Consider the following 27697-nt stretch of genomic DNA (forward strand, 5'->3'; position numbering starts at 1 on the left):
GCTACATTACCTGAATTCTTTAGAACTCATTATTTCTTTTCAACAGTGAACTAATACTCTCTGCCTAGGCTCCAAAGCTGTCTTTTTTTTTTTTTTTTTTCTTTTTTGAAGTGGGGGATTTTTAGTGGGGTTTCTACTTTATGAAGCTTTTACCTCTTGAGTGAAATTTAGAAGTGAGTCATCTCTTCTTTTGTTGTTGTTGTTGAGCATTTTGAATTGTCACAGAGGCTATCTGGCTCGGTGACCTGTCCCATATTTTATTGGACCCATTTTTATTCACTCCTCTCCCATTCCCCAGCCTTTACTTTGTTCTTGACAGAATTTAAGGAGTTGCCTCCAGCTGCTTTTGTGGGAAGGTTTAAAATCTGAATTTATTGTAGCTGTTGAGTTCCATGGAAAACCTGCGATTCTTAATTTGTTCATAAGCTGTTGTTGGATTTGCTGCTCCATTTGGGGACTGGGCCCACTCCAAGTTTCAGGGTAATGTTTAGGTTTGGATTAAAGACTGGACTTCTACCTTCTGTTTTTAGTTTCCCTATTAAAACAGGGAAGGTAATGCCTTTCAAGTTTGTTGGGGGATTAAATGAGATAATCTGTGGCAGGAGCTAATGCAGGCTCTGGTCTAAAGCATCAGGAGCAGCTAGTGTTCTTAGTCATGTAATTTCAACTTACAAGGACTCTTTGTGGCATTGCTGTGTCAGCAAGTTGTGTGGGTGAATGTGAGGAAGGTAATTTTGGTTTGAGATTGGCGAGGGGCAGGGAGCTTTAGTCAGCTTGGGTTACCATAACAAAATGCCATCGACTAGATGGCTTAAACAACAGAAATTCATTTTCTTGCAGTGCTGGAGTCTAGAAGTTCACGGTCAGGGTGCCAGCATGGTTGGGTTCAGGTGTGGACTGTCTTCCTGGCTTGTAGATGGCCACCTTCTCACTGCACCCTCCACTCATGGTAGAGAAAGTAAAGAAAGAGAAGGATCTCTCTCTCTCTTTTGATGAAACCACAGTTCTCTATTGGATTAGGGTCTCATTCAACCTTAATTACCGCCTAAAGATTTTGTCTCCAGGTACAGTCCCATTGCTGGTTAGAGCTTGGACATGTGAATTTGGGGGTACACATTCAGTCCATAGCAGAGAGCATTACCCCTCTATTTCTGGTGGCTTAACTGAGTTTTCTGGAATTTATTCTACAATGAAATACTTCCACTGCTCTTATGAGACATCTACTTCCTAGTGAGAGTAAAACACCTAAAAGAAATGAATGTGAGAGGGGAAAGAAGGCCTCATGTTCATCCTGGGGAGGTCCAGGCTCCTGAGCTTGGACATCTCCTCAGCCACCGCATGAGACCCTTTTGTTCTTGTGGGAATGGTAGAGGGAAGCAGTAGGGCAGGTGGAGGCACGGGAGGAGTAAGCATGGCGTGGGGGACAGGAGGCTCCTTGCCACTGATGGAGCCAGGAGCATGAAGGTGCAGCTGCCCTCTGGGCAGTTGCAGAGCAGAGAGGTCTCCACACAGGACCAATGCGGGAAAAGATGCCTGGTGCAGAAGTGAGCCCTTAAGCTCTTTCATTTGAGTGACCTCGCACTCAATTCTCTTAATCCTCCTCTAATTCCCTTGGTGAATCTGGAAATCAAGGCTGATGTTTAGATCCTAGAATTTGTCATTGGAATCAGGACCCTGCCCCCCAAGCGAAATGAAAAAAATGGAGAGTGAAATTTGGGAGCTTGTTACACATGTCCAAAGAATATTATCCCATCATCAGAAGGGTTTTGAAACCCAAGGTTGAGATATTGGCACTTTAGACAATTAGAAAACAGCCAAGTACTGTATTATGAAACTGAAAAAATAATCTGTTCAGTTTAATGCTAAGAAAAAAAAAAAAAAAAAAAAAAAAAAAAAAAGTTCTAATTTCTGTACTCATTCTAATTTTTAGTCATGAGATATTTGGGAGAAGATTAGATTACAAATTTTTTTTTCTTCTTTGTGTTCAGAAAAGCCTCAATATCGACTTGCAGCCTCTACACTTTTAGACCCCAGAGGCCTAAGCTGAAAATATGAATTGTGTTTGCTTAGGTAAAAATGAACAGGGCGAGTAAACAGAATAAAGAATGAAAAGCCTTTCCTTCTTTGCTTTCCCTCCCCTCTTCCTTTGCACATTATATGACTAAATGTGCAACTTTGTTCACATAACTGCTACAAACAGTTCACTGTGTAGGCCAAACGTTCTCTAATGCAGTAAAATTAAGAAATAATATGCTTTGAAAGTGATTTATGAGTGTGGTTAAACTGCCAGATTTACAAAGAAATAGTTCAGATCTTGGGAAGCCTCAGGAGTCACGTCAAAAATGAATTTGACCATGATTTAAACTGCTACTTTTCTTACATGACATTTAATATGTGTACTTTGGAGGCCCATATGTCTTTAATAAAATAGCATTAAGTTTTAAATATGATATGAATGCAGCCAGTTTCTAAATTCATAACCTTTTCCACAACTCCAAATGCTAACCAATAAGGGAGTCATACACGCAATAAAACATAAACCTTAGAAAATAGCTTTTTATTAAAATGGTTAGACAGTTGGCAGCTGGGTTGCAATGTAATAAATACTTACAGCATTGTGGGTTTATCAGACGTTGTTTACCCTGCAAGCAACTGGGACCAGACAACTAATTATAGCCCCTGCACAAGAGCAGTTCAAGCTGAGTCCCCCTGAGTGTGTCGAAGAGGCAGGATAGTTTGTGTTGAGGGCCCTGGACAGGGAGTCCAGAGATTTGGGCTCTAATCCCTCTCCACCACTTAAAGGGGTGTGACCTTCTCCACTCTGAGTCACAGAGATAATAATGCCTGGCTGGCAGTTCTGCAGTGACGATAGATAAGAAACATCTGACACCAGTGCTTGGCACACAGTAGGTGGTCAGTAAAGAGAAACAATTCTTTTTAAAAACAGCCTTTAATAAAAAAAGTATTTTAGGCTAGTCCTTCATGTCCTTCTAGCAGTGATGTTTTATGATGACTCTAGATTGGCCCCAAGAAGAGTTTAACCACTTAGCCAGAGATCAGTGTAAACATCATGAAAAATGAATATGGAGCTCCCTGTCTCTCTCACCTCTTGAAGGCACAAGCATGGGAGAATGACAGAAGGACATATTTGGTTCAGGGGGAATGGGAGTGTCCTGGTGGCCACTGCCACTTTGCTGTCCCCAGAGATGAAAGGGAGGTGTACAACACTGTCCCTTCTTGCCTTTGGGTTTCTCATTCGTAGTGAAGGTGGCTTATCTTTGTAAGCTGCTCTTTATCACAGCCTAAGGTCTTTGAGTACTTCTGCTGCTGCCGTGTCTGAATGCATCTGCAGACCTTTCCGTGGAGTAGTCTTGATGTAGGCCTTCCAGTCTCCATGTTTCCAGATTCATAGGAACAGCTGGCGTTTCCAGCATCGCAGGTGAAACAGCCAGTCTGGCAGTGGTCTGATTGTGTTTTTCCATGCAACCAAATCTTACCACCCTCCACAAAGCTCCTTGGCAGGGAATTCCTGAATTCCCTAAAAGAGAAGTTGTACATTATATCTGAGCCTAGATTTTGAATCTCAGGGCATAGACATATGTGTGGTAATCAAAGATGAAAAGACCAAGGAACCGCTTCATTTTGTTTTGGTTTGGTTTTATATTTTTTTAAACAATGTTATGGTTTCATTAAGAGAAATTAGCAAAGAAAATCATTCAGCTCTATTCCCTATATGTGACTCTATGACACCGTTTTCCCACCGTTCCTGGATTTTAACCTTATGTATAAAATACTGCTAGTTGTGTGTATGTGTGTGTGTGTGTGTGTGTGTGTTTCCTTTAAATTACCCCCTTAGGATAAATTTTCGTGGCTGGGCTTATTGGGTCACAAGGTGTGGGCACACAAGCGGTTTTAGGCTCTGCTTAAGGATTCCAGGGTGCCATTTTTCAAGTTGCCTGCCTATCTTGGCTGAGTTGTTGCACCTACCCAGGCTAGAGGGAATGTAACTCAAAAGGAACACTTAACATTTCCAAGACCTTCTTTGGAAATGAGTTTCCTAGAGTCTCATTGGTGGGTATGGTTCTAGAAGCAAGGCTTAGATTCTGTACAAAGCATGTATTGACCTGCTAAGTTGTAGTCCTAGGGAATTACAGGTTCCCTAGAGCATCCCGAAAATTATTAGCGGCACGCCATCCTGATCAGTGTGAATGTGCCTTTAGACTGTTAGCCAAATCTTTGCATAATACTGATCATTCTACCTATAAAAGCACAAATATGTGATTGTTCTCAACGGCCAATTTAATGCAGCTTTGGGGAGGAAAAAAAGAGAAAAGAAGATTACAAGCTGGCTGATCTTGCTTTTATTTCTCTTAAATCTATCCACACTTCTCAGGGGTTATACTTGTTTAAAGATTGTATGCAACTGTGCAGTCTGTGTGATTTGGAAAGGAAATCAAACTAAATATGAAGTTTTCAGCACGTGCTGTTTTTAAAGGATTTCATGCATTTATTCCAAATATACTTTTCTTCCCAAGTAGCACTAAACCTATAATCTTTTTCTTGTTACATTTGTTTTTTGGGGGGGGTGGGAGGCCGAGAGGGTGACTTAGCTTTGGAGTGGAAGGTTCCTATTAACATCTACCTCCTTCTTATGCAGCATTATTCACAGCAGAGCTATTAAGGCTAATTATTTTTAGGTTTCTATCAAAGGGGGATATTCAAGCTGACAAAAAAAAAAAAAAAATGCATTTATTGGGAGGAAAAATGGCCTGTTTAAATAAGAAAGGGACCATTATCATCTACAGCTTTCATCTCCCTCCCAGTTATTACCCTATATAAGGAGGAGGAACCAGAGACCCATGGAAGACTATAAGTCAGAGGTGGTTCTGGGGGACTATGCTCACTAAAATGCCTGGAACCCCAAGAAGGGAAGTAGATTTTCCTGTCATGTCTGCAGCGCACCTGAATTGTTCACTGACTTTGGAGCTGGTGTCAGCCTGTCATTTTTTTTTCCTCCCAGGTGAAATTCATTGACCTTTGATGTGTTATGGAAAGAATATTGGTTGAGGAGCTACATGTATTAGTCAGGGGAAACTAACTGCTGTAACAAACAGTCCCAGATCTGGTGGTTTAGTCAGTCTCCATTCACTGATAACTCCTTGATGGAGAGGGAGGAGTATCCAGGGACCTAAGCTTCTTCCATGCAGTGGCTCTGCATTTTTCTTGGGCCTTGAGTCCTTCCTGGGTTCAGCTCATGGATGGAGCAAGCATGAGAACATGGAGGATTGAGCAGGAAGATTCACAGTCTGGGTTTTTGGGTGGCACACATCACTTCTGCCCATTGGCCAAAACGCAGGCATGTGAACCAACATTCATAACTGCAAAAGAGCCTGGGAAATGCGGACATTGTGCACTGACCTGTGTCCCCCCCAAACTTGTATGTTGATGCCCTCACCTCAGATTGTGACTGCATTTGGAAGTAGCTGGCCTTTAAAGAGGTAATTGAGTTAAAACGAGACTGTTAAGGTGGGCCTTAATCCATCTGGCTGTTGCCCTTATGAGAAGAGGAGATTAGGATATGCAAAGAGACATCAGGGGTGCCCATGCACAGGGAGATGACCATGTAAAGAGGCAGCAAGAGAGTTGCCCTGTACAAGGCAAGGAGAGAGGTCTCAGGAGAAACCAGCCCTGCAAGCACCTTGACCTTGGACTTCTAGCCTCCAGAACTATAAGAAAAGAAAGGTCTATTATTTAAGCCACCTGATCAATGATATTTTGTATTTCAGCCCTGGAAAACTAATACAGCAGCTCAAATGAGTGCTCCAAAACACAAGTCAGTGTATTTAGTGAACACTGAGTCAGCCTCTACCATACTGAGCATTTGTGTTTTAGCCCCACTGCAACAGTCGGCTACTGTGAATCCTTGGGCAAGTCTAGTTCGTCTTCTAGGACTCAGATTGCTCATCTGTAAAATGAGTGCAGTGGTGCAGATGAACTCTGAGGGTCTCCCTATGGTTTTGTGACCTGGATGGTGCACAGTCCCTCAGCTGGCATCTTGGTCAGGTAGGGATCCAGTATCTGGCCTACTGTCATGGTACACTGAAGGACCCAGATTTTAGGGTTCAACCTGGATTCAAATCCCCACTGTCCCATTGGCTATGGGATTTTGAGTAAATGAGTGCCTGCCTTAGTTACCTCATCTTTAAAATGAGGTTAATAAAAATAGCTACCTGAAAGTGTTGCTGGATTAAGGGATTAAAGGAAATAATATACTATAAAGCACTTATTCCAGGGCTTCATGCCCAATAAAGACTTAACTTTGGGCCAGGTATGGTGGCTCACGCCTGTAATGCTAGCACTTTGGGAGGCTGAGGTGGGCGGATCACAAGGTCAGGATATCGAGACCATGCTGGCTAACACCATGAAACCCCGTCTCTACTAAAAATACAAAAAATTAGCCGGGCGTGGTGGTGGGCGCCTGTAGTCCCTGCTACTTGGGAGGCTGAGGCAGGAGAATGGCATGAACCCGGGAGGCGGAGCTTGCAGTGAGCCAAGATCGCGCCACTGCACTCCAACTTGGGCGACAGAGCGAAATTCTGTCTCAAAAAAAGACTTAACAATTTTGTATCTCCTGCTCTCTCTCTTCCTCTTTCTTCCTTTTTGCTTCTTTATTTTTTTGCATATTTTGTAGTTATTTTCATGTAAGCGTCCTGAATGTGAAGATAGAGAGTGGGAAGCATTGTCACTCACATGATCTCATTTTATCCTCATGAGAGGATAAGACAGATGAGGTGGTGCCTTATTTTACAAATAAGGAGCACTAAGACGGAGGAGTTGTGGGATTCACTGACAGTTCCAGAGAAAAGTGAAAGTGAGATTCAAACCTGGGCCTCCTCTTGGCCCAGTGCTGTGTTGTTACATGATCTCTAACCTGGCCATTCTGGGGATTTCACGGCTCGGGAGGAGATGACATGATTCAAGAAAGGAGAGCCAGAGTCATCAACCAACACCAGGTCCCTGTCCATAAAGTTCCCTCAGGAAGCACAAAATGGAAATGGCAGCTCTTTCAAGGGCCAGGCAGACAACAAACAAATATGTTGCATTTACAGCCAGGAATATAAAGAAAATCGTTAGCCTCCAAAGGTTCCTCAATCCCCCTGATGAAGATGATGTTGACTTGACCTAGTTTGGAACGAGGGTTTACTTTTCTTTGTGCTCCATGTTACCTGGACTTCTCCACACTTCTGGGAGTCAGGGACATGGCCTTGAAATAATGTTTGTCCTATATGTCTAGCTTGCCACAGCTCTCATCTTCAAAACACCAGTTCTTGGTTTTAGATACATGGCAGAAGATGCCTCAGGGCCAGGAGTTCCCACCCCAAATCATAGGCTGAGGATGCAGGACCAGGACCAGGGAGGAAGGGAGGAAGATGACATATTCATATCCTGGTTCTGTTGACCCTGCTTGAGCCTCAGAGCCAGGCACCATCCTCCTACTTAGAGGTGATGGCAACCAGACTTTCTTTTAAGAGAAAAAGTATATTTTGCTTCACTTTTATTCAAAACAAGCTTTCTAGAGGGCTGAAATTTTGAGATGCACTAGAGACAGCTGGAGGTCTTCAAGCTATAGGAAAATGGCAACGAATTCAGCCTTTCTGCTATCTCTCTCCTGTAGGGCAGGTTATCTGTCTTTGTCATGGCTAATGGCAATTTATGCTATCCATGACCACTGGGAAGGAAAAATATTCATATTTTTAAAGTGAGCTGAGACAGATCACTTCTCTATCAGGGACATGATCATGCTAGAAGGAAGGAAGTAGAGTTTCCAGGGTCATAGTTTCTCAGTGTTTTCTGGGAGGTCACCATTTATTTATGATCTCATCATTTGAGTTTCAAAATTAGGATGAATTCTACTGGAGCCTTAAAAAGTAATTTGAAGTGATGAGGGCAGAAGAATCTGCCCAAGATCCTGTGCTTTTCAGGAAATAGGGTACTTTTTAACTTTGCCAAGAAGCAACGACATTGTCACCCAGAGGTTTAGCTGGAAAGTGACACAGATGAAGCCTCAAGACTGGGGCATTTTCAGGCCATCTATGAAAATGAAATATCCCAAGCCCATGATTAGTATTTTCAAGCTATGAAAGAAGATGGTTTAGCTCATTTCTCAGGCCATACCCTCTGGTATACTTGGCCTGGATATATTCAACTTGTATTCTCATTCCTACCCCTAACTGCAATGTTAACTTTTTTTTTTTTTTGGAGACGGAGTCTCGGTCTGTCGCCCAGGCTGGAGTACAGTGGCGCAGTCTCGGCTCACTGAAAGCTCTGCCTCCCGGGTTCATGCCATTCTCCTGCCTCAGCCTTCCAAGTAGCTGGGACTACAGGTGCCCGCCACCAGGCTGGCTAACTTTTTATATTTTTAGTAGAGACGGGGTTTCACCGTGTTAGCCAGGATGGTCTCGATCTCCTGACCTTGTGATCCACCCATCTCACCCTCCCAAAGTGCTGGGATTACAGGCATGATCCACCGCGCCCAGCCAATATTAATTCTTGAACACTTGTTCACACAGGTGACCTTCAGCTATTTAAGCACAGACATTCCATAATGGAAGGGAAGCACCAGAAATTCCCAACTTTTGAGAAAATTATTGGGCCTGTTATTATTGGAAGGAGGAAAAACAAGATGAGGTGATTTAGGATATTTCTCAAGAAGATGAGGGAATTAATACATGGAGGCATCTCCCTTTCTTTGCATTCCACCCAACAGCTTAAAAGGAATTTCAGGGCCGGGTGTGGTGGCTCATGCCTATAATCCCAGCATTTCGGGAGGTTGAGACAGGCAGATCACAAGGTCAGGAGATCAAGACCATCCTGGCTAACACGGTGAAACCCCGTCTCTACTAAAAATACAAAAAAATTAGCCGGGTGTGGTGGCGGGCACCTGTAGTCCCAGCTACTCCGGAGGCTGAGGCAGAAGAATGCTGTGAACCCAGGAGGCGGAGCTTACAGTGAGCTGAGATAGCGCCATGCACTCCAGCCTGGGCGACAGAGTGAGGTTCTGTCACAAAGAAAAAAAAAGGGATTTCAGGTGATTCTTTTTGGAAGGTCTTCCTTCTCACCCATTGGCTAGTTTCTACCCATTTAACACCAAACCTCAGTTTTTCCATTCTTCTTCCCACTCATTCATTCACCTTATATTTACTTTGTATATCAGGGTCCTTGGAAGGATTTGGGTAGAAAAGAAACTAAAACAGCCTTAGCCTTCACAGGGAGCACTTTCTAGGGAAGATGGACTCAAGTCTTTCCTCTGTCTCACTACGCTGACCTATTCTACACTTGCTTGGGTGCCTACAAATTTTTTCTCCTTTGTATGCCTGATGAAGTCTACAGATGTTATAGACTGAATATTTTAAATAATTTGACCTTTCTGCCTTACAGTACTCTTATTCCCTTTTTATTATCCATCCTATTAGAATTGAATGAACAGAATTCTTCAAAGGGTTTTTTAGATTGCCGTTTGATCTGACTGTGGAGGGAAGAATGATAGAGAGTTGGGTGTGCAGTTTTGCACACTTCTGGGTGGATGGGCAGGATGCATGTCATCTGCCTCCCTCCAGGCTGACCACATGGGCTCCTTAGAGAAAACACAGCCCAGCCAGGAGGAGTGGAGAGTGGGTCTCTTCAGATGTATGGAAGTCCTTATGTGAAAAGCCTTATGTGGCTTTCAACAATAAAGTCCCATTGAGTTGGAGGCAGTTTAGAAAAAGGGTTGGAGGCCCAAATTAGATGGACACCAGAAGACCAAAATCCCATTAGAAAAAGAAAGTCCTTACATCAAAATATTTAAACCAAAGGGAAAGGCCCAAGAAGTATGGAAAGCAAACAAGAAAATAAGCAAAAGTAATGAAATTATTTCCTCCCAGGACATCAGAGGCTAGACCATGGCTCTAGTCTAGAATCATCTGGTAATGATGGAGATGGATTTTTTGTTCTTAAAAAGAATGCTCTGAGTAAGTCATTTCGTGTCAGCTTTTATAACAGTTAGGAGTAAGGGAAGAGACCTGCCTTCATCTTGTCAGTCTCTTTAGGTGGGTGGGTCCTTACCTGCCAGGAATTTTGTGAACTTCGTAGCACAGAGCCTTCTGTCTGTGGCATCTGTGGTAATTTTCTGCCAGCTCTGAATTTTGTTTTGTGATTTCTGGCCTAATTTCCCACTGTTCTTCAGTGTATTTTTCAATTTAACTAGATCGGTGTATGTCTCAAGTTCTTTTCCCTCCTCCTCCTCCCTTCGCTTCAAAATAGATGTGCCTTCATTATTGTTCACCCAATCTCTTCACTCACTCATCCACCTTCTAGGGAATATACATCCTACCTTCTTTCTCTGATCAATCCTTCAATGCCCAACACATATTCTGTACTCTATGAAGCCCCCTCTCAGAATTCCCAGACCCCAGAGCTTTCCTTTAACTACATCTTTAAATCATATTATATTTTCCAATATTTGAATGTATCCATCTTGCTTTCCCAAGTGGGAGGGCAAGGAATGTATCTCATCTACCTTCTGTTATACCCCATAGGGCCAAACTTAGGGATGGTCCTACACTATCCCTTAGTATTTAGCATTTTCTACTACATTGAGCTATACTGAGACAGTCACCTTCTTCCCCATGGCCAAATACCAGGGAAGACCCAATGCACCAGCACTCAATTCTCTCACCAAGTGTTATTCTGAAAATATCTGTATGAGACAGTGGCCAGCCTTGGACCAGAGGGAAATTCTGCAATTCTGCAATTTATTTGGATGCTTGCTAGAGGTCATACCACAAGGCCACTGTCCACGTATCAGCTTTGTCTCAGGAGCTGACTCATGTTTTTTATATAAATCATACTGAGTTGCCCATTATAAACACCTTGTAACATTCAAAAGGCTTTATGGCTGTTATTAGCTACTGCAGTTGTGATTTACTAGCTAATTCAGGCTGATGTGTGGATGAGTGTGCCCAGGGCACCATTTGTCCCATCTACATAAGTCAGAGAGTAGAATAGGCTGTGTACTCAAAAGCAACTGTCTCTTCAACAGCCTGTGGCATGTCAGGGCTTGCTTATATTTTGAGTTAGCAAGTCAGCAATCTCTCCTCTCAGGGTGGGCTGTGTCTTCACTCCATGACACCTCCATCCAAGAGCCCTTGGTGGGAAGCACGGCTGTAACAGCCAGTTTGTGTTCAGCGCTTTCACTAAAGACTTCCTTATTACAGGCAGAGAAGAAAATAGAGTTGTGAGAGAAATATCTGGAATGGCCCTTGTGACACCTTTATGTTTCCCAGTGCATTCAGCATCAGATTTTGTATTAGCTTCTAGTTAGTAGTAGTCACACTTATCACTTGTTCTTTTTTCCAATAAAAGTATCTGGCAGGAGGCAGTGACTCACACCTGTAATCCCAGCACTTTGGGAGGCCAAGGTGGGAGGATTATTTGAGCCCAGGAGTTCAAGAAAAGCCTGGGCAACATGGCAAAATCTCATCTACGAAAAATACAAAAATTAGCCAGGCATAGTGGTGCACATCCGTAGTCCCAGCTGCTCAGGAGGCTGAGCCTGGGGAGGTGGAGGCTACAGTGGGCCGTGATCACACCACTGCACGCCAACCTGGGTGACAGAGTGAGGCTCCATCTCAAAAATAAATAAAAGTATCACTATTGGATTTCCTATGGTGTGTACATTTATATAAAATCAGATATAGCCACAGATTGTGTTTAGGATGATGTAAGTTTTATGTAACATGTTTATTTTTTTAATGTTTTAGGTTTTTGCTTTCTTTTAATCCTACTAATTGCCTAAGATGAGATGAAAGAAAATCCATCTATACAAGTGGTATTCTGCTCTTCTGGATCTGAAAACAGGGACTAAACTGAGTAAAACTTATAAAGTAGTTTGTAGTTTATTTGACAGGGAGAAAAATTACAGAAACACGCATGTATATAAAATGTATGTGTGTACATACATACATGCTTACCAGATGAACACATTATATGTTTATGTACTTACTGTATAGCTATATATGCATGTTACATAATACATATATTAAACACTATCCCTTACTTTGTTGTATAGATTTCTGCTTTGATTGGCTCACATTTAATAGAAAATATCTCTTCTTATTTTAAGATTTCAGTGCTGTAGAACCAAGTAGCTTGGGTATGAGGTAGCTCTTTGCAATTCCAAATCCTCATCCTTCAGCCTCTAACTACAGGTGACTCTCAAACAACACAGGTTTGGACTGCACAGATTCACCTACCTGAGGATTTTTTTTCAAACAAATGAAGATCAAAAATCAAAATTCTCAAGGTGCTAAACCCGTGTATATGGAAGACCAACTTTTCATATGTGCAGATTCCATAGGGCCAGCTATGGGACTTGACTATGCGTGGATCTGTGTACACGCAGGGGGCCCTCAAGCCAATTCCCTTTGTCTATCAAGGGATGACTGTACTAAGTTTACCTAGAAAATATGATATTTGAGTTGTACCCTTGCCTCAGCCTGGGTTTCCCTGCCTGTCACTTTGGGGTGAGCTGTCCAACATGGCAAGGTTTGTCTTCTGAATGGTTGCGTCATCCACGAAATCAAGAAACAGATTTATTTGTATCTGTTGTAGTTAGTGCTTTTGCCTGTGGGTTTCTGGTGAGAGGAGCCAGAACTAGGCAGCCTTTGTACCTGTGACTCAAAGGAAATATGTCTAGCATTTTCCATTAGATGTTTATTGCTCACCAAGAATTGGCTTAGAAACCTGTATTGAGTGGTTACAAGCAACAAAGCTGAAGGAGATCAGACTTCAGAGAAATCAGAGAAATGTAAATTAATGTAAGAACAAATGATCACCTTGTACCCATTAGGCTGCGATAACTGAAAAACCAGGTAATGGCAAATGTTAGTGGATGTGGGGTTATAGGAACCCTCATGCCCTACTGGTAGAATTACAGTAATTCTGGAGTATAAGCTGACTTCATTGAGCTGAATTAATATACTCATACCCTGTGCCCAGCAAGTCCATTCTAAGATAAATATTCCAATGAAATTCTTGCATAGGTCCATAAGGAGGTTCATAGGAGGATTTTCTTTAATGTATTATTTGTAGTGGTAGAAAGTTGAAGCCAGCTTTGAGTTGAAGGAAATTCCGGGAGATTGGAAGGTAAAATGTGGTAGACGCCTTGGAGTACTGAGCAACAGTTAGAAGCAGGGATTCAGTGGATGCATGGCAACATGACCTAGATTGCATTGACTATATTTGCTTGTTTCCTGTGCTTTTGATAAACTGACATCTGGGGCTGGGCTAACCAGGGAAAGACTGTCCCTCCCAGGGCTGGCCAACTCTTAGAGATTGCAAATGACTCACTTAGAAGTGTGCTTTTCATATGCAAAGGAACAAATCCAGAGCCCCTACTGTGAACCACCTCTTCTCTCTGGCTCTTACACTCTAGGAGGCAGTATTCCTCTGCCCTAATCATCCCAGGACCAGTCAAGACAGCCAATCCTACTTCTGCTAACCTTGCCTGGCCCATCTCTTCCCAGAACCACCACAATCAAGACTTTGCTCCCTCCTGCCTTGTCACCTACCCAGATGCTTCCCTGTGCTGCCCTGTGTAACATGGCATGCCCACTCCTCTTGGGAACTAGAGTAAGCTATGTTTTCAATGGCAGTCATCTTCTGATCTGTTGGCCTCACCATACCTAAATAGTTTTAGAACACAGGCATAAAATAAAATCACTTCATGGCTGGGTGTGGTGGCTCACACCTCTAATTCCAGCACTTCGGGAGGCCAAGGTAGGTGGATCACCTGAAGTCAGGAGTTCGAGACCAGCCTGGCCAACATGGTGAAACCCAGTCTCTACTAAAAAAACAAAAAAAAAAATTAGCCAGATGTGGTGGCACAGGCCTGTAATTCCAGCTACTCAGGAGATTGAGGTAGGAGAATCACTTGAATCTGACAGGCGAAGGTTGCAATGAGCTGAGATCATGCCATTGCACTCCAGCCTGGGCGACAAAGCTAGACTGCATCTCAAAAGAAAAAAAAAAAAAAAAAAAGGCTCCATTGTGTCTTGTGGGGAAGAAGTTGGTTCAACCTTGTTTAACCGTGTGTTTCCCAAGCTCATTTGACCAGGAACCCTTCCTGGTAGCACCTACTTACTTGAATATGGAACTTGGTGGTGAACCTCTCAGGGTACTTGAGCCTTTCTTTCTAGGAGAGGGCTTCGGGCTCCTGAGCAACATCCATGAACTGAGGAAGACTGTGTAGACAAGTGGCTAGGGAAAGGGACAACTTGATGGAGGAGAAGCCATTAACTGAGATACCACCTCTTCCTTATTATCCAAGGGACTTGGCTCAGCAGGAATATTATGTTTTTTCTTTTCTTTCTTTTCTTTCTTTTTTTTTTTTTTAGACGGAGTCTTGCTCTGTCACCCAGGCTGGAGTGCAGTGGTGTGATCTTGGCTTACCACAACCTCTGCCTCCCAGGTTCAAGCAATTCTACTGCCTCAGTCTCCCAAGTAGCTGGGGTTACAAGTATGTGCCACTGCGCCCAGCTAATTTTTGTATTTTTGTTTAGTAGAAATGGGGTTTCGCCATGTTGGCCATGGTTGGTCTTGAACTCCTGACCTCAGGTGATCTGCCCACCTTGGCCTCCCAAAGTGCTGGGAATACAGGCATGAGCCACTGTGCCCAGCCATACTATGTTTTTTTAAAACCAGAAAGATACTCAGTTCAAGTCACAGTTTTCAATCATTGTGACCTTTGGCAAGTCCTTTGAATTCTTTTGGTTCAGTTTTCTGGTTGGCAAATGCAGCTTTGAAACTTAATTTCATAGGTTTATGTTGAAGGTTAAAAATTATATATGTAAAGTATGTGGCACTTAGTAGTAGGTTAGTAAAAATTAGCCACTGTTAAGACATTATCAGAATTATTAATATCTTCGTTTGCTCTTTTATGGGGACTAACAGTGAACCTATTCACAATTAGCCATATGACTATAGAAGTGGCTTACTCAAGGTCACATTGCTCATTAATAGCAGAGGTGGGACTAGAATCTACTTCTCTTAGGTCTTTGCTCAATGTCATCTTCATTACACTGGACCAAGGGTCCTTTTGCCTATTTTGTGACTGAGGGAACTCAGCACAAGCTCTTTCAGTGGACTGAATGGACCACTTCACTGCAGCACTGGAGAGAGACGCAGGATGGGAATCAGAGGCCATGGGGTGGCACTGGGATTTTTGTTTTAGTTGTACTCTGCATCCTTGTTAATAACCTAGAGAAGGTTGTAAAGAATATGCTAATTATATCTGTATTTTCCCCTAAATGGAGAGGTATTGCAAACCTCACCAATGACAGAGACGTGACATAAAGGGACCTGGAGCTGTCAGGCATATGGACAGGAAATCACTAGATGAGATTCAGCTGCAGTAAATGCATCCTAATACATCTGGGGACAAATAATCTGAAACACAGATATTCAATGGGAGGAAGATATTTGGAAAGCAGTAAATGCTGAAGGGGACCTGGGGGATAGTGGACAGCAAATTAGATGTGGGTTTTCATTGTGTTAGGCCAACAGAAATTGGTAATGCAATCTTGCACTGTATTTTCCAGCAGTTCCCTGGAGCAGCTGGGAGGAGAAAGCCTCTTTCACCAGCCAAGATCAAGTCTGCTCGCCCCACACACTGCTGAAGAATGGCCTGGCTGGGGCTGGGGTGCAGGGAAGGGTTACTTTACTTTTCCCTGGCCCCTACCTCACAAGGATAGTGACTTTCCTTTCTCTAAGCCCCACCCTGACCCTGTGTCCTTGAAGAGTCGGTCTCTTTCCTGTCTCCCACCATCTTGCCGCAGAATGTTGTGGGATGTTGGTCTGCCTGGGACAGCCAAGGGAGGACAGTCCCGCCTGGAAAATCCTTCTGGTCTGCAGGGTAGACTTGGCCTCAGGTGTTTGTTTCCATGTAAGCTAAACGTAGCCTTTTTTCTAGTGATACTGGCTTTCTCCCCGCTCTCCCTCACACTCGCACCCCCATCCTCTTCCTCATGAAGGATTTCACCTGCAGATAGCCTCTATAGACAGAGGAATGTTTGACAAAACACAAGCATCTGCCCCCAGCAGCTGTTCCCAGCCATGGGGATCAGTCACCGACTCCTCCCACCTCCTCCTTCTCGTACTTCACTCTTCTGCACCCATCCCCCCTCAATTTTTTAGTCTTCTCAAGTTTAAAGACTTCCCTTAACATGCATGAAACCAAATTTCTCTTCTGGGGACCAGTGAACACATATTCTGATTTTTTTCTAGTTCCTCGTCTTACCCCATTCTCAGGAAAGCCTAGGCACTTCCTAAGTTCAGAGCACTTCCTTGCCGGGGGGCCTGCTAAGTGGGGTGAGTCTAACTGGAGCACCCCTCCTAACTTTTGGGAAAGAGTTCACTCTCACCAACCCACACTTTCTACCTTTCCTTCTCTGGGATTGTCTCACCTCTGGAAATCCTTCAGGGACTTCTGGGGAATGGCTATGTCAATGGGGGTGGTAAAAAGTGGCTGTAGGCTGGTAAATGTCAGAAGCTATTTGCAAGACTGGGAAAATTCACTGTTTATTTCTTCAACAAGCCCTAGTTTCCTCCACTGAGAATGTGCTTCATCATACTCATCATCCAGGTTTGTGTTCAGAGCAGTTTAGCTTAGGCATGCAATTATCACTCAACACTCTTAAGTAAGTGGCCAAGTTTAAAGTTACTCTGTGAATATTTCTACACACTCTATTCAGTAAGTGTTCACCAAGTCCCTTCTCTATGCCTACCACACAGCTAAATACTCATGTGTATATGTATGGGAGAGAGAGAGTTTTACTGTCGTGGAGGGGCCTGAATGAAAAAGGCATCACCGTGGAAGAACTTGAGCTTTCAGTCCTGATAGGTCATGGATATAAATGGATGGCAGCTGCTAGCACAGTGATTTATGAGTGATGCTCCCAGCCAAAGGAAGTCAGGCACATTCTAGAACTGCAGACCGCTGTGTACAGGGCATCTCAGTATATTTAGCAAATGAGATTGCAAACCACAGAAAAAAAGGCTGAGTGGGTGGAGAGGAAGAACATTCTCTGGCCAGAAACTTGCTGAACTTTGAGGCCAGGGACCGGAGGCTTTGCAGAGGTGGGGAGAGACGTTCTTTGGCTTGTCCTACAGAAATAAATCACCACAGAGGAGATATACCAAAGGCCAATTATATGGAGTGTTTTCTTGGAAAATCATCTCCCAGACAGGCCCTGTAAATCATCCCCGGCATTGGCGAGCATTCAGATCTGCCTGGTGGGGCGGGTGGCATGCCAGTGCACCCCAGTGTCAGGTAGAGGAATTACACAGGGGTATTCTTGTTATAGCAGGGAAAACAGAGGTCAGGTACTAGCTCTCTTCATCCCAGGAAGCAGTGTAGGGCAGAACTGTTTGTTCTGTCCTGGGAATTGTAGGGCCAAGGCTTTTGACCAGGTTTTACCACTTACTTGTTCTGTGACTTTCAGATTATCTACAAACAGAGTGGGGACTGGGTTATCTCTAAGGTTCCTAGAGGCCCTGACACTAATTTTATGCCTTTGTGTTCTCTATAACTTCTGCATAGCGTAAGCTTTTGCATACCACACCCCATGCTGGTAATTATCCCAAGAGAGACAAAAATTTCCATCTATCCAGCAAGGTTAGTCATACAGGATCATATTGGGAGGATAATAGGAGTCTCTCAAAGCCAGGTCCTCAGTGTAGCTGTAGAGAGAGATGAAAATTTAGCCTGGAGAATAAAGAGCTAAGGGGGTGCCAGAGGTACTGTGTTCAATATTGGAAGGGCTTCATGTGGAAGAGGGATCGTGTCTGTTGTCCTGCTCTGTAGGCCAAAAACAGGACCAATGAAACTGCAAATAGAGGGGCCCAAAAGGAAGGAAAAGATAAACCAGCAATCATTATTCCATTGCTCAGTGACACAAATTTAGTGCTTGAAAATATAGCAAGAACTCTAACTGGCCAAGTGTGGTGGCTCACACCTATTATCCCAGCACTTTGGGAGGCTAGAGTGGAAGGATTGCTTGAGCCTGGGAGTTCAAGACCAGCCTGGGCAACATGGAGACCCTGTCTCTACAAACAAACAAAAAATTATCTGGGCATGGTGTACCTAGGCATGGTGTACCTATAGTCCCAGCTACTTGGGAGGCTCAGGTGGGAGTATCACTTGAACCCGGGAGGTTGAGGCTGCGGTGAGCGAGGATGATACCACTGCACACCAGCCTGGCTGACAGCAAGACACACAATTTCACAGACACACAAAAAGAACTCTAACCATCAGAACTACCCAACAGTGGCACCTAAACCTGGCAGAGCAGAGAGTGATCCATCATTGTTATAATCTAGCTGAGGCTGGGTGACAGTCATGGTCACAGCAAAGAGGAAAGGATGCTCCTTTCTGCTCTACCTGTAACCATCTTCTGTCCCTGGAATGAGCTGAGTGAGGAATGCTCTCCTTCCTCTCCTCAAAGTGTCTTCCTTGTCCCAGCAAAGCTTCATTCCTCCGATTGAGGATGGGGTTGATTTATCTCTAGGAGGCTTCTCTTAAAATGTGTCTACTTTTTGGAGAAAACGTATGTTGAGACTTTGAGGGTGGGGATTTAATTGCTTGCCAATAAACAGAAGGCCCCAAGGGAAAGAAATGTGAATTAGAAACTGATACACAATATCTGGATGGGAAGCCGGGCAGGAGGGAAACTCAGGCTTTCAATAGGGAAATCTGTTGGGCACCCAGCTTACTTCTTAATTACTTTTTTTGTTAATGGCCAGTCCATTCCTTATGGGTTCGTTGGTGGGTTTACTTAAACTTTTTTGAAATATATTGGTTATTTCAGCTTGTACTAATTCTGGAGGCAATGAATCTACAAGGTTAATAAAATAATTCTTCCATCATCTTAAAATTACTTCTTCATTCAAGCTGTAAGATTTCCTTCTTCTTCCCATATTCTAGAATGAACAATTGTTTTCTCTTTATTTGTCTTCTTTGTGATTCTATTGATTCTGTTAGGATCCCTTCTCAGTCTTTGACTTTCTTTCTAGACAAAGCCCTCCTAATTGTTCTCATTAGTTTGAGTATGACAATTCTGTCCCTGTGATTAATTCAACACACACCTAACATTTATTAAGTTCCTACTCTATGGAAGTCATTGAGCAAGACACTGAGGCTAGAGGTGAAAAAGACACTTTTCTTGCCATTCTTTATACAGGATTGTAGCAGAACTAAATTAGTTGTAATGAATAGAGTGCCATGATACACGATGAAAACACTGGCCATTGTTCATGAGGTCACTTTCATCTACCTTTTCATCTACCAATACCTACCTGTCATTTCATGACAGATGAAATCACTGAGACTCTGAGAATTTCAGTGAATCACTCAAGTTCCTACAGCTGGTAAATGGCAGAGCTGGGATCTGAATCTAGGGCGGTCTGACTCCAAAGCCTGCATCCTTTCCACTGTGTAACACTTCCTCCCTTTGTTTGATTGTCAATGGAAATACAGAGAAACATGTGACTTAAGAATGAATTGGGGAAGTTAACTGCACTGGTGAAAAATGAAGACATTTTATAATAAAACATATAGGAAGATGAAGTAGAAAGTTTACCACTGTCCTGGGATCCTCTGCAACCACTTTGAGGGGAATCTGAGCTCTTGGTATGCAGGCTCAGAATCATGGCTCTGTCTGGCGTTGGACATAAAATGGTAGAGTTGATGCAGACTCCAGCTCAGTCATCCTTGTCTGTTATGCTTGGAGGCAACAGCTCTGCATGAACCCATTCACTCAGAGAGATTTCGACAGAGCCTTTCCCTTCCCTGACCACTGGGCACGAGTGCACCACTCTGCTCTGAGCTGATCAGCTTTCCATATGCACAGTACAACCACAGCCTCCCTCCCCATCTTTCATCACCTAAATAAGGGCAGTTAATGTTTAAGAGTAGAGAATGGGGAACATAATGATGGATAAATTATAAGTTTGGGGATATGAAAAGTCAAACTGTGTAAATATGTATTTTAAACCACAAACAGAATGTTAATGCATCTTTCCCATTAACTCACTAACTGAAATTACAGAGTGTAACGTGAGCCAACGCCCACGGGTTGGTTATGATGTTTTCAGATTTAGAACAGCAAATGATAAATGCCCTTCTCGCAGACAAAGAGGCGATTGACACAGCTTTTCAGTGTAGTCACTGGCAATGTCAGCAGTGGAAAATAAACTGAGCACCAGGAGGAGAGACGACTTGAGATACCTAGGGATAGTGGAGTGTGGGCTACTGTTAAGCACCTCCTGTATACTGGGGAATGTCTCAGGGGTTGGTGCAGCCCCTCCGAGTGATGAGGACCCAGGCGCCATTGCCTGGACTGCCTTTCTGGATTAGAGGGTGGGCTTGTTTTCTCAAGCTTCAGCTCTATCCTGCTATGGGTTGGTGGGCAGCTGCAGTGAAGCCAGTTTCACTATGGCTAGGTTTGGGTTGGGGATGTGTGGTTTTTGCAGCAGCCATTTCATTGTTTGGTTGCTTATGGGCAGCAGTATAAAAGAGAGGTTAAGAGGATGTGGAGAAATTAGAACTCTTGTGTGCTGTTGGTGGGAATGAAAAATGCTATGGAATAGTATGGTGGTCCCTCAAAAAAATTAAAAGTAGAATTACTGTACTATATGATCTGGCAATTCTGCTTCTGAGTGTATACCCAAAAGAATTGAAAGCAGAGTCTCTAAGAGATATTTGAACACCCATGTTCATAGCAGCATTATTCACAATATCCAAAAGGTGGAAACAAAGTGACTATTGACAGATGAATGGAGAAACAAAATGTGGTCAGTATATTCAGCCCTAAAAATGAAGGCACTTCTGATACATGCTACAACATGGATGAAATTTGAAGCCATTGTGCTAAGTGAAATAAAATACTCACAAAAAGACAAATATGATTCTACTTATATTCAGAGAGACAGTAGAATAGGGGTTGTGAGAGGCTGGGAAGGGAAGGAAACGGGGAGTTATTGTTTCACGGTATGGAGTTTTGGTTTTGGAAGAGGAAGAGTTCTGGAGACTGTACAACAACATGAATGTATTTAACACTACTGAACTATATACTTAGAAATGGTCAAGATGGTAAATTTTATGTTATGTGTATTTTACCACATATAATATTACTGCATCTTTGTAAGAGAAGGAGAAGGAATCCAGCTTTAAGAACTTGGGTAGATTCACTGCTGCTGTTTACTTGCTGTGTGATTTTGAACAAATTAGTAAACCCTTAAGCCTGCTCTTCTCAACTGTGAAATCATATCTGCTGTAAGCATTGTAAAATAGCGAGTACTCAATAAATGTCAGCATCCCTCACTTTGGTGTTTCAGAAATCCTCTCTTATGCCCACCCCAATATGTCCTCCTGAAATAAACGTGTGTGTGTGTGTGTGTTGTGTGTAAGATCTTTGTATACATGGTAAGTTATGCATGGACTTCTTTCTGGGCTGAACTTCGGCTCTATTAACATTTCTTCATAAAGATTGATTCCTTCTCTTTGACACCATCTCTGCATTTTGTCCAATTCCCCTGCATGTCTTTAGTTGAAGGATCAGAAAGTAAATGGGGTGTCCTGGAGAGACTGCAGCCTGGGTATTGTATACCTCACTTCTTCTTAGCCCGGCGGTCCTCATGGCCCTTGGGCAGCTCACTCATAATCACTTGGGGGTGCTCAGTCTTGCTCATCGCACCCCAGGATCTGCCTCCCTGGTGCTTCCTCCCTGCCATGCATCCCCCTCCCACCAACTGCCTTCATCCCCAAACTCCCACCCCTTTTTTTAGAGGTAGGCTCTCTTTGTTGCCCAGGCTAGAGTACAGCGGTGATCATGGTTCATTGTAACCTCAAACTCCTGGGCTCAATTGATCCTCCTGCCTCAGCCTCCTGAGTAGCTGGGACTACAGGTGTGTGCCACCACATCTGGGTAATTTAAAAAAAAATTTTTTTTTGTAGAGATGGGGTCTATGTTGCCCAAGCTGGTCTTGAACTCCTGGCCTCAAGTGATCTTGGTGCCTTGACCTTTCAAAGTGTAGGGATTACAGATGTGAGCCACCATATCCCCCTTTCACTGGCTTTTGACACTTTCTTGGTCTCTTTTGGCCCTGAGCCAAGTAACCCTAGGGCATATTTCAGGAGTAGGTTGTTGGCATTTCTGAAGCCTGTGGGACAATTTGGCTGTATGGAAATTGTTGAGGGTCATTTTCCCCTGAAGACTAAATGGTGACCCTGGTCAATGTTTAGCTAGTGTGCACTTAAATGATTTCCCCTAGTTAATGAATCATGGGACAATTAGCTGAGGACTTTCACACCCTGCAGGTAAACTAGGGTGGTAAGAACTGGTAATCCTGAAATTATGTTGAGTTATGTAGGCTATGCAGTGCAGGATCTGCTTAGCATAGTTTTCCGGTGCTTAGAACCTAATTACAAATGTAAATTGAGGGCTGCAACTATTGGAGAGCCACCCAATGATGACCTGGATACTTATTTCTGAGCCTGCTCAAACATCCCTCCTCTTCACCTTAGGAAGCCCTATATCCAGTCTGTCTCTCTCTCTTCCTCTATCCCTGTCATTCCCAAATTGTGTGCTGAGACTCCCCAGAGTGCCGCAGCAGATTCACAGGGATGCTTCAGGATATTTTAAACATTTGAAGGCAATACAACCACATGTAACATCTGACAGACTCCATGTAAATTACCAGCTCAGGTGGTTCACAGTTTCATCATTAGATCATGCTACAATTCTTTGGATAATACTGTATCTTTGCAAAGCTGTATATTATTTTTGGTAGTTGCTGTGATTAAAAGCAAGTGTGTGTGGAATAGGAAATGTGGATGGCAGTGCCTAGTATGTACAATTCCAATATTAAGGAAGTTGTGCAGGGCCCAGTAGGTACACACATCCCTTTAGGAAACAAGTGTGAACCTTGAAGAATGAAATAAAAATGTTTCCTTTCAATTTATGCATTTTTTAAATCAAATGGCTATTGAGTTATTAGGACATAAGTACTTATTAAGTTGTTCCATAAAATGGAACTCTTAGGTATTTCTTTTGGTCCATGGGCTCTCCCTGGAAAACATTACTGAGACAATTAGGGCACCGTGAACTAAGCTGGAGAGTTATTATTATTATTATTTTTTGAGACGGAGTTTCACTCTTGTTGCCCAGGCTGGAGTGCAGTGACATGATCTTGGCTCACTGCAACCTCTGCTTCCCAGGTTCAAGTGATTCTCCTGCCTCAGCCTCCCAAGTAGCTGGGATTACAAGTGCCCACCACCACGCCCAGCCATTTTTTGTATTTTTAGTAGAGATGGGGTTTCACCATGTTGGCTGGGCTGGTCTTGAACTCCTGAGCTCAGGTGATCCACCCGCCTTGGCCTCCCAAAGTGCTGGGATTACAGGCATGAGCCACCACACCCAGCCAAGTTGGAGAGTTGTTATAGACAAAAAAGAAAAAAAAAAAAGATCTTCCCCTCCTTGCCTTCATCAGACCTCCTACCGGCAACTCTGCCTTCTGAACAAAATCACTGTGTCCCTTATATCTTTCTTTACCATTAGCTCCTTCTCCTGCCTGAAAGATGAAGTTTCATTGATTCTTTAAAAAGAAAAGAAAGAAAATCAAGCCTTGTCCAATGTTGTTACCACCTCCTCTTCCATACTCCTTTCCTTCTCCTCCTCCTTCTCCTCCATCTTTCCCTTTCCTTCATTGCCCTACTTAAAAAGTCTTGTCCCAATTCCTTTACTGCTTATATTGTATCCGCATTGCTAAAACCTTGTCTGGCTTTGTCTCCTGGTGCTGCCTTTAAGTGGCCTTCACCAGGGTCACTAACAAGTTCCAAATAACCAACCCAACTCCACTCATATACCTGCATCATAGTCACAATAGGCTGAGGTCTCATGTTCCCCCACCCGATGTTTTGGCTTCTGCTGGTTCCTGTGTCTAGAACATCTTCAACTGTGTTACTTTCTCATTAATAACAGTGGTGTTGATAGCTCATCTTGAATTTCCTTCTCCCATAGAGCCTCTGGGGACCTGAATCCCTCCTTGCCACATTATCCCCAAAAATGCTTAGAGGTATTTGAAGCCACAGGCTGTACCACACATTTTTGTGTCCTCTGTGGTACCTTCACACACAGTAGGAAGGTAGTAAATATGGGTTTGAAAGGAGCAGTATTGTTCAGAATAGGCAGTCCAGACTTTGTCTCCCAGGAACCCCTACTGACATATGCTGAAAGGACCTACGGGTATGATGAGGTTGGCCTCTGAGATGGAACAATAGACTCCAAATCTTTCTCTCAACTTAACAGATAGAGACCTTTCTTATTATATAAGTAGTGCATGTGTATTGTAGATAAGTTAGAAAATAAATACCAAGGAAAGGAATAAAGCTTATATTTAGAAATAACTACTTATACTTGTATTTTTATATATTAACTGTTAGAATTTTATTTCTATATATGTGAAAAACACATATTTATGAAGTATAGATAGGATTATATTTTACGTATTTCTTTATGATCTCCTTTTGTTGCTTGGGAACACTACATATGGTGAAATAGAATAGATGAATTTAATAAAAGTTACATAATATTTATATTACACTATTGCTCGTTATTATTTTTAATTTTGAAAATATATATTACATCATTATTCCAGGAAATTATCTATATCAGTACTACTCAAAGGTGTCCATGGACTGGTGCCAGTCTGAAAATTAATACAGGTCCATGATATAAGTACAGGAATTATGAGTAAGCCTTCAGAAACTTTTAAAGATAGGTAACATTCCCATATCTTTTAATTCATTTTAGAGACTGTTTTTAATACAAAACATTACATATTAAATGCTTATTAACAGAAGTAACTACTGTTAAAATCATTCCATATTTTACACATATTTCACCACCTAACCACCCTATCCCCCCAGATGTTTTCGTATAACTGGGAAATCATAATCCATATTATTCTTCCACCGGCTTTTTTCACTTAGTAGATTTCTTTCCAAGAAAGTACTAAGGAGAAAAGTTGAGATAGAATCTATTAAAGGTTCTTGAGGAATAATTTACATATAGCAAAATTTACCCTTAGTGTAGAGTTCCATGAAATTAACCCAAGTGTAGAGTCTGGACAAAGATGTCTGACAATTATCATAACAATCAAGATAATGAACAGTTACCTTCCTGGAAAATTACCTCCTGTACCTTAGTAGTCAACCATCCCCAATCATCCCCACCATCCCCACTTCCTGGCAATGCCGATTCTATTTCTGATCCTAAAATGTTGCCTTTTTTGAGAAACAAATGGAGTCATACCATAGTTTGGACTCTGGCTTCTTTTACTTATCATAATGCATATAAGGTCTATCTATATTGTTGCAATGTATCAGTAGTTCATTCTTTTTTATTACCGAGCAGTTTTCCACGTATGGATGTACTACTATTTGTTTATCCATTTATAAGCTGAGGGGCATTTAGTCCAGATTTTGGTGATTATGAATAAAGCTGCTATTAACATTTGCATAGAATTTTTGTGTGAACATGAAATTTCTGTGTGGACATGTTTTCTTTTGGGTAATTACTTGGAAGTCAGATTGCTAAGTCTCGTGATACATGTATGTTTAACTGTGTAAGAAATTGCCAGACTGTTTTTCAAAGTGGCTGGCTGTATCATTTTGCATTGCTTCCAGCAATGTATGAATGTTCCAGTCCTACTCACTTGCTATATATAACTTGATACTGTTAATATCTTTTTGTTTTAGTTTTAGTTTCAATTTTTGCCTTTCCAATAGGTGTGTAATGATATCTATGCCATTGTGGTCATAATTTGCATTTTCTTAATGACTAATGATGTTGAGTACCTTTTCATGTGCTTACTTGGGATTCACACATCATCTTTGGTTAAAGTTGGTTCAAATCTTTTGTCCATTTAAAAAAGTGGGTTGTTTGATTTTTTATTGAGTTTTGAGATTTCTTTATATAATCTAGATATAAGTCATTTTGAGATATGTGTTTTGAAAATATTTTATCCCAGTCTGTATCTTCCTTTTTCATTTTATTAGCAGTGTCTTTTGAAGAGCAAAAGTTTTCAAGTTTGATAAAGTCCACTTTATCAAAATTTTTCTTTTATAAGTCATAGTTTCGGTAGCATATCTAACAAGTCTTGGCTAATACAAGATTATAAAGATTTTCTCTTGTTTTATTTTCAAAATTTTATAGCCCTAGTTTTTACATTTAAGTGCATGATCCACTTTGAGTTATTACTTATATATGGTGCCAGGCATAGGTCATGGGTTGTTTTTGTTTTTCATATACAGATATTGAACTGCTTCAGCTTCATTTGTTGAAAAGGCTAGCCTTTCTCCTTCTACTTGCCTTTCGCCTTTGTCAAAAATTAATTGGCCGTATACATTGGTCTCTATCTTTAGACTCTCTATTCTATCTCACTGATTTATGTGTCTATCCTTTCATCAATATTACATTGTCTTAATCGCTGTACAGTGTATTTTGAAATCAGATAGTATAAGTCCTCTGATTTTGTACTTTTTTGACAAATTATTTTGGGTATTCTAGTTCTTTTGCATTTCCCTATAAATTTTAATATCAGCTTGTTGATTTCTATAAAAAATTTTGCTGGGACTTTGAGATTCTGTTGACCATGTAGTGCATTTTGGAGAGAATTGACATCTTAACAGTATCGAGTCTGTGAAGATGGTATCTCTATTAATTTAGATCTTTTTAGAATTTTTAATCTGTGTTTTATAATTTTCAGCATATAAATCTTGCTCATACTTTGTTAGATTTGTACATAAATATTGTATGTGCTTTGTGCTATTATAAATGGTACAAGCTTTGAAATTTTAATTTCCAATTATTCATTGCTAGTTTATAGAAATACAATTGTTTCTTTTGACTTTGCTAAACTTACTTATTATTTCTAAGAGTGATTTTGTAAATTGAGATTTTTTTTTTTTCAAATTGACAGTCATGTTACTTTTATTTATTTTATTTTATTTTATTTTAGACAGAGTCTTGCTCTGTCAACCAGGATGGAGTGCAGTGGTATGCTCTTAGCTCACTGCAATCCCTGCCTCCCAGGCTCAAACAGTTCTCCTGCCGCAGCATCCCGAGTAGCTGGGATTAAAGGCATGTGCCACTATGCCTGGCTAATTTTTGTATTTTTAGTAGAGATGGGGTTTCACCATGTTTGTCAGGCTGGTCTCAAACTCCTGACCTCAGGTAATCCGCCCACCTCTGCCTCCCAAAGTGCTGGGATTACAGGTGTGAGCCACCGTGCTCGGCCTCATGTTACTTTTAAATAGAGACAGTTTTATTTCCTCATTTTCAATTCCTGTGTTCTTTACTTATTTTTATTGCCTTATTCTACTACTTAGAACAACAGTACTTAGAATCACAGTAACTTAGTACCACAGTAACTTAGTACCACAGTTCCACAGTGCTATGTAAAACAGGCATAATGGATGCAGATATCTTTGCCTTAATCCCAGTCTTGAAAGGAAAACAGCCAGTCTATCACAACTCAGTATGAAGTTAGCTATAGATTTTTTGCAAACGTGTCTTCAAAGGGATTTGACAATGCCATT

At 42.0% G+C, this 27697-nt stretch overlaps 1 protein-coding gene across 3 annotated transcripts in view; it reads left to right on the forward strand.

Annotated features, from left to right (window-relative positions):
- LRMDA (leucine rich melanocyte differentiation associated) overlaps positions 1 to 27697 on the forward strand; it is a 1127556-nt gene that overhangs the window by 639958 nt on the left and 459901 nt on the right. Inside the window, exon 6 of one of the 3 annotated variants that reach the window (XM_023204867.1) lies at positions 15639 to 15935. The exons of the other annotated variants lie outside the window; for them this stretch is intronic. Within the exon in view, the coding sequence (XP_023060635.1) occupies positions 15639 to 15716 (78 nt within the window). The 3' untranslated portion in view covers positions 15717 to 15935. Of the gene's footprint in view, positions 1 to 15638; positions 15936 to 27697 lie in introns of those variants that run through there. 3 annotated transcript variants of the gene reach the window in all.

Source organism: Piliocolobus tephrosceles, chromosome 9 (genome assembly GCF_002776525.5).
Source record: "Piliocolobus tephrosceles isolate RC106 chromosome 9, ASM277652v3, whole genome shotgun sequence".
Classification (NCBI taxonomy): Eukaryota; Metazoa; Chordata; class Mammalia; order Primates; family Cercopithecidae; genus Piliocolobus; species Piliocolobus tephrosceles.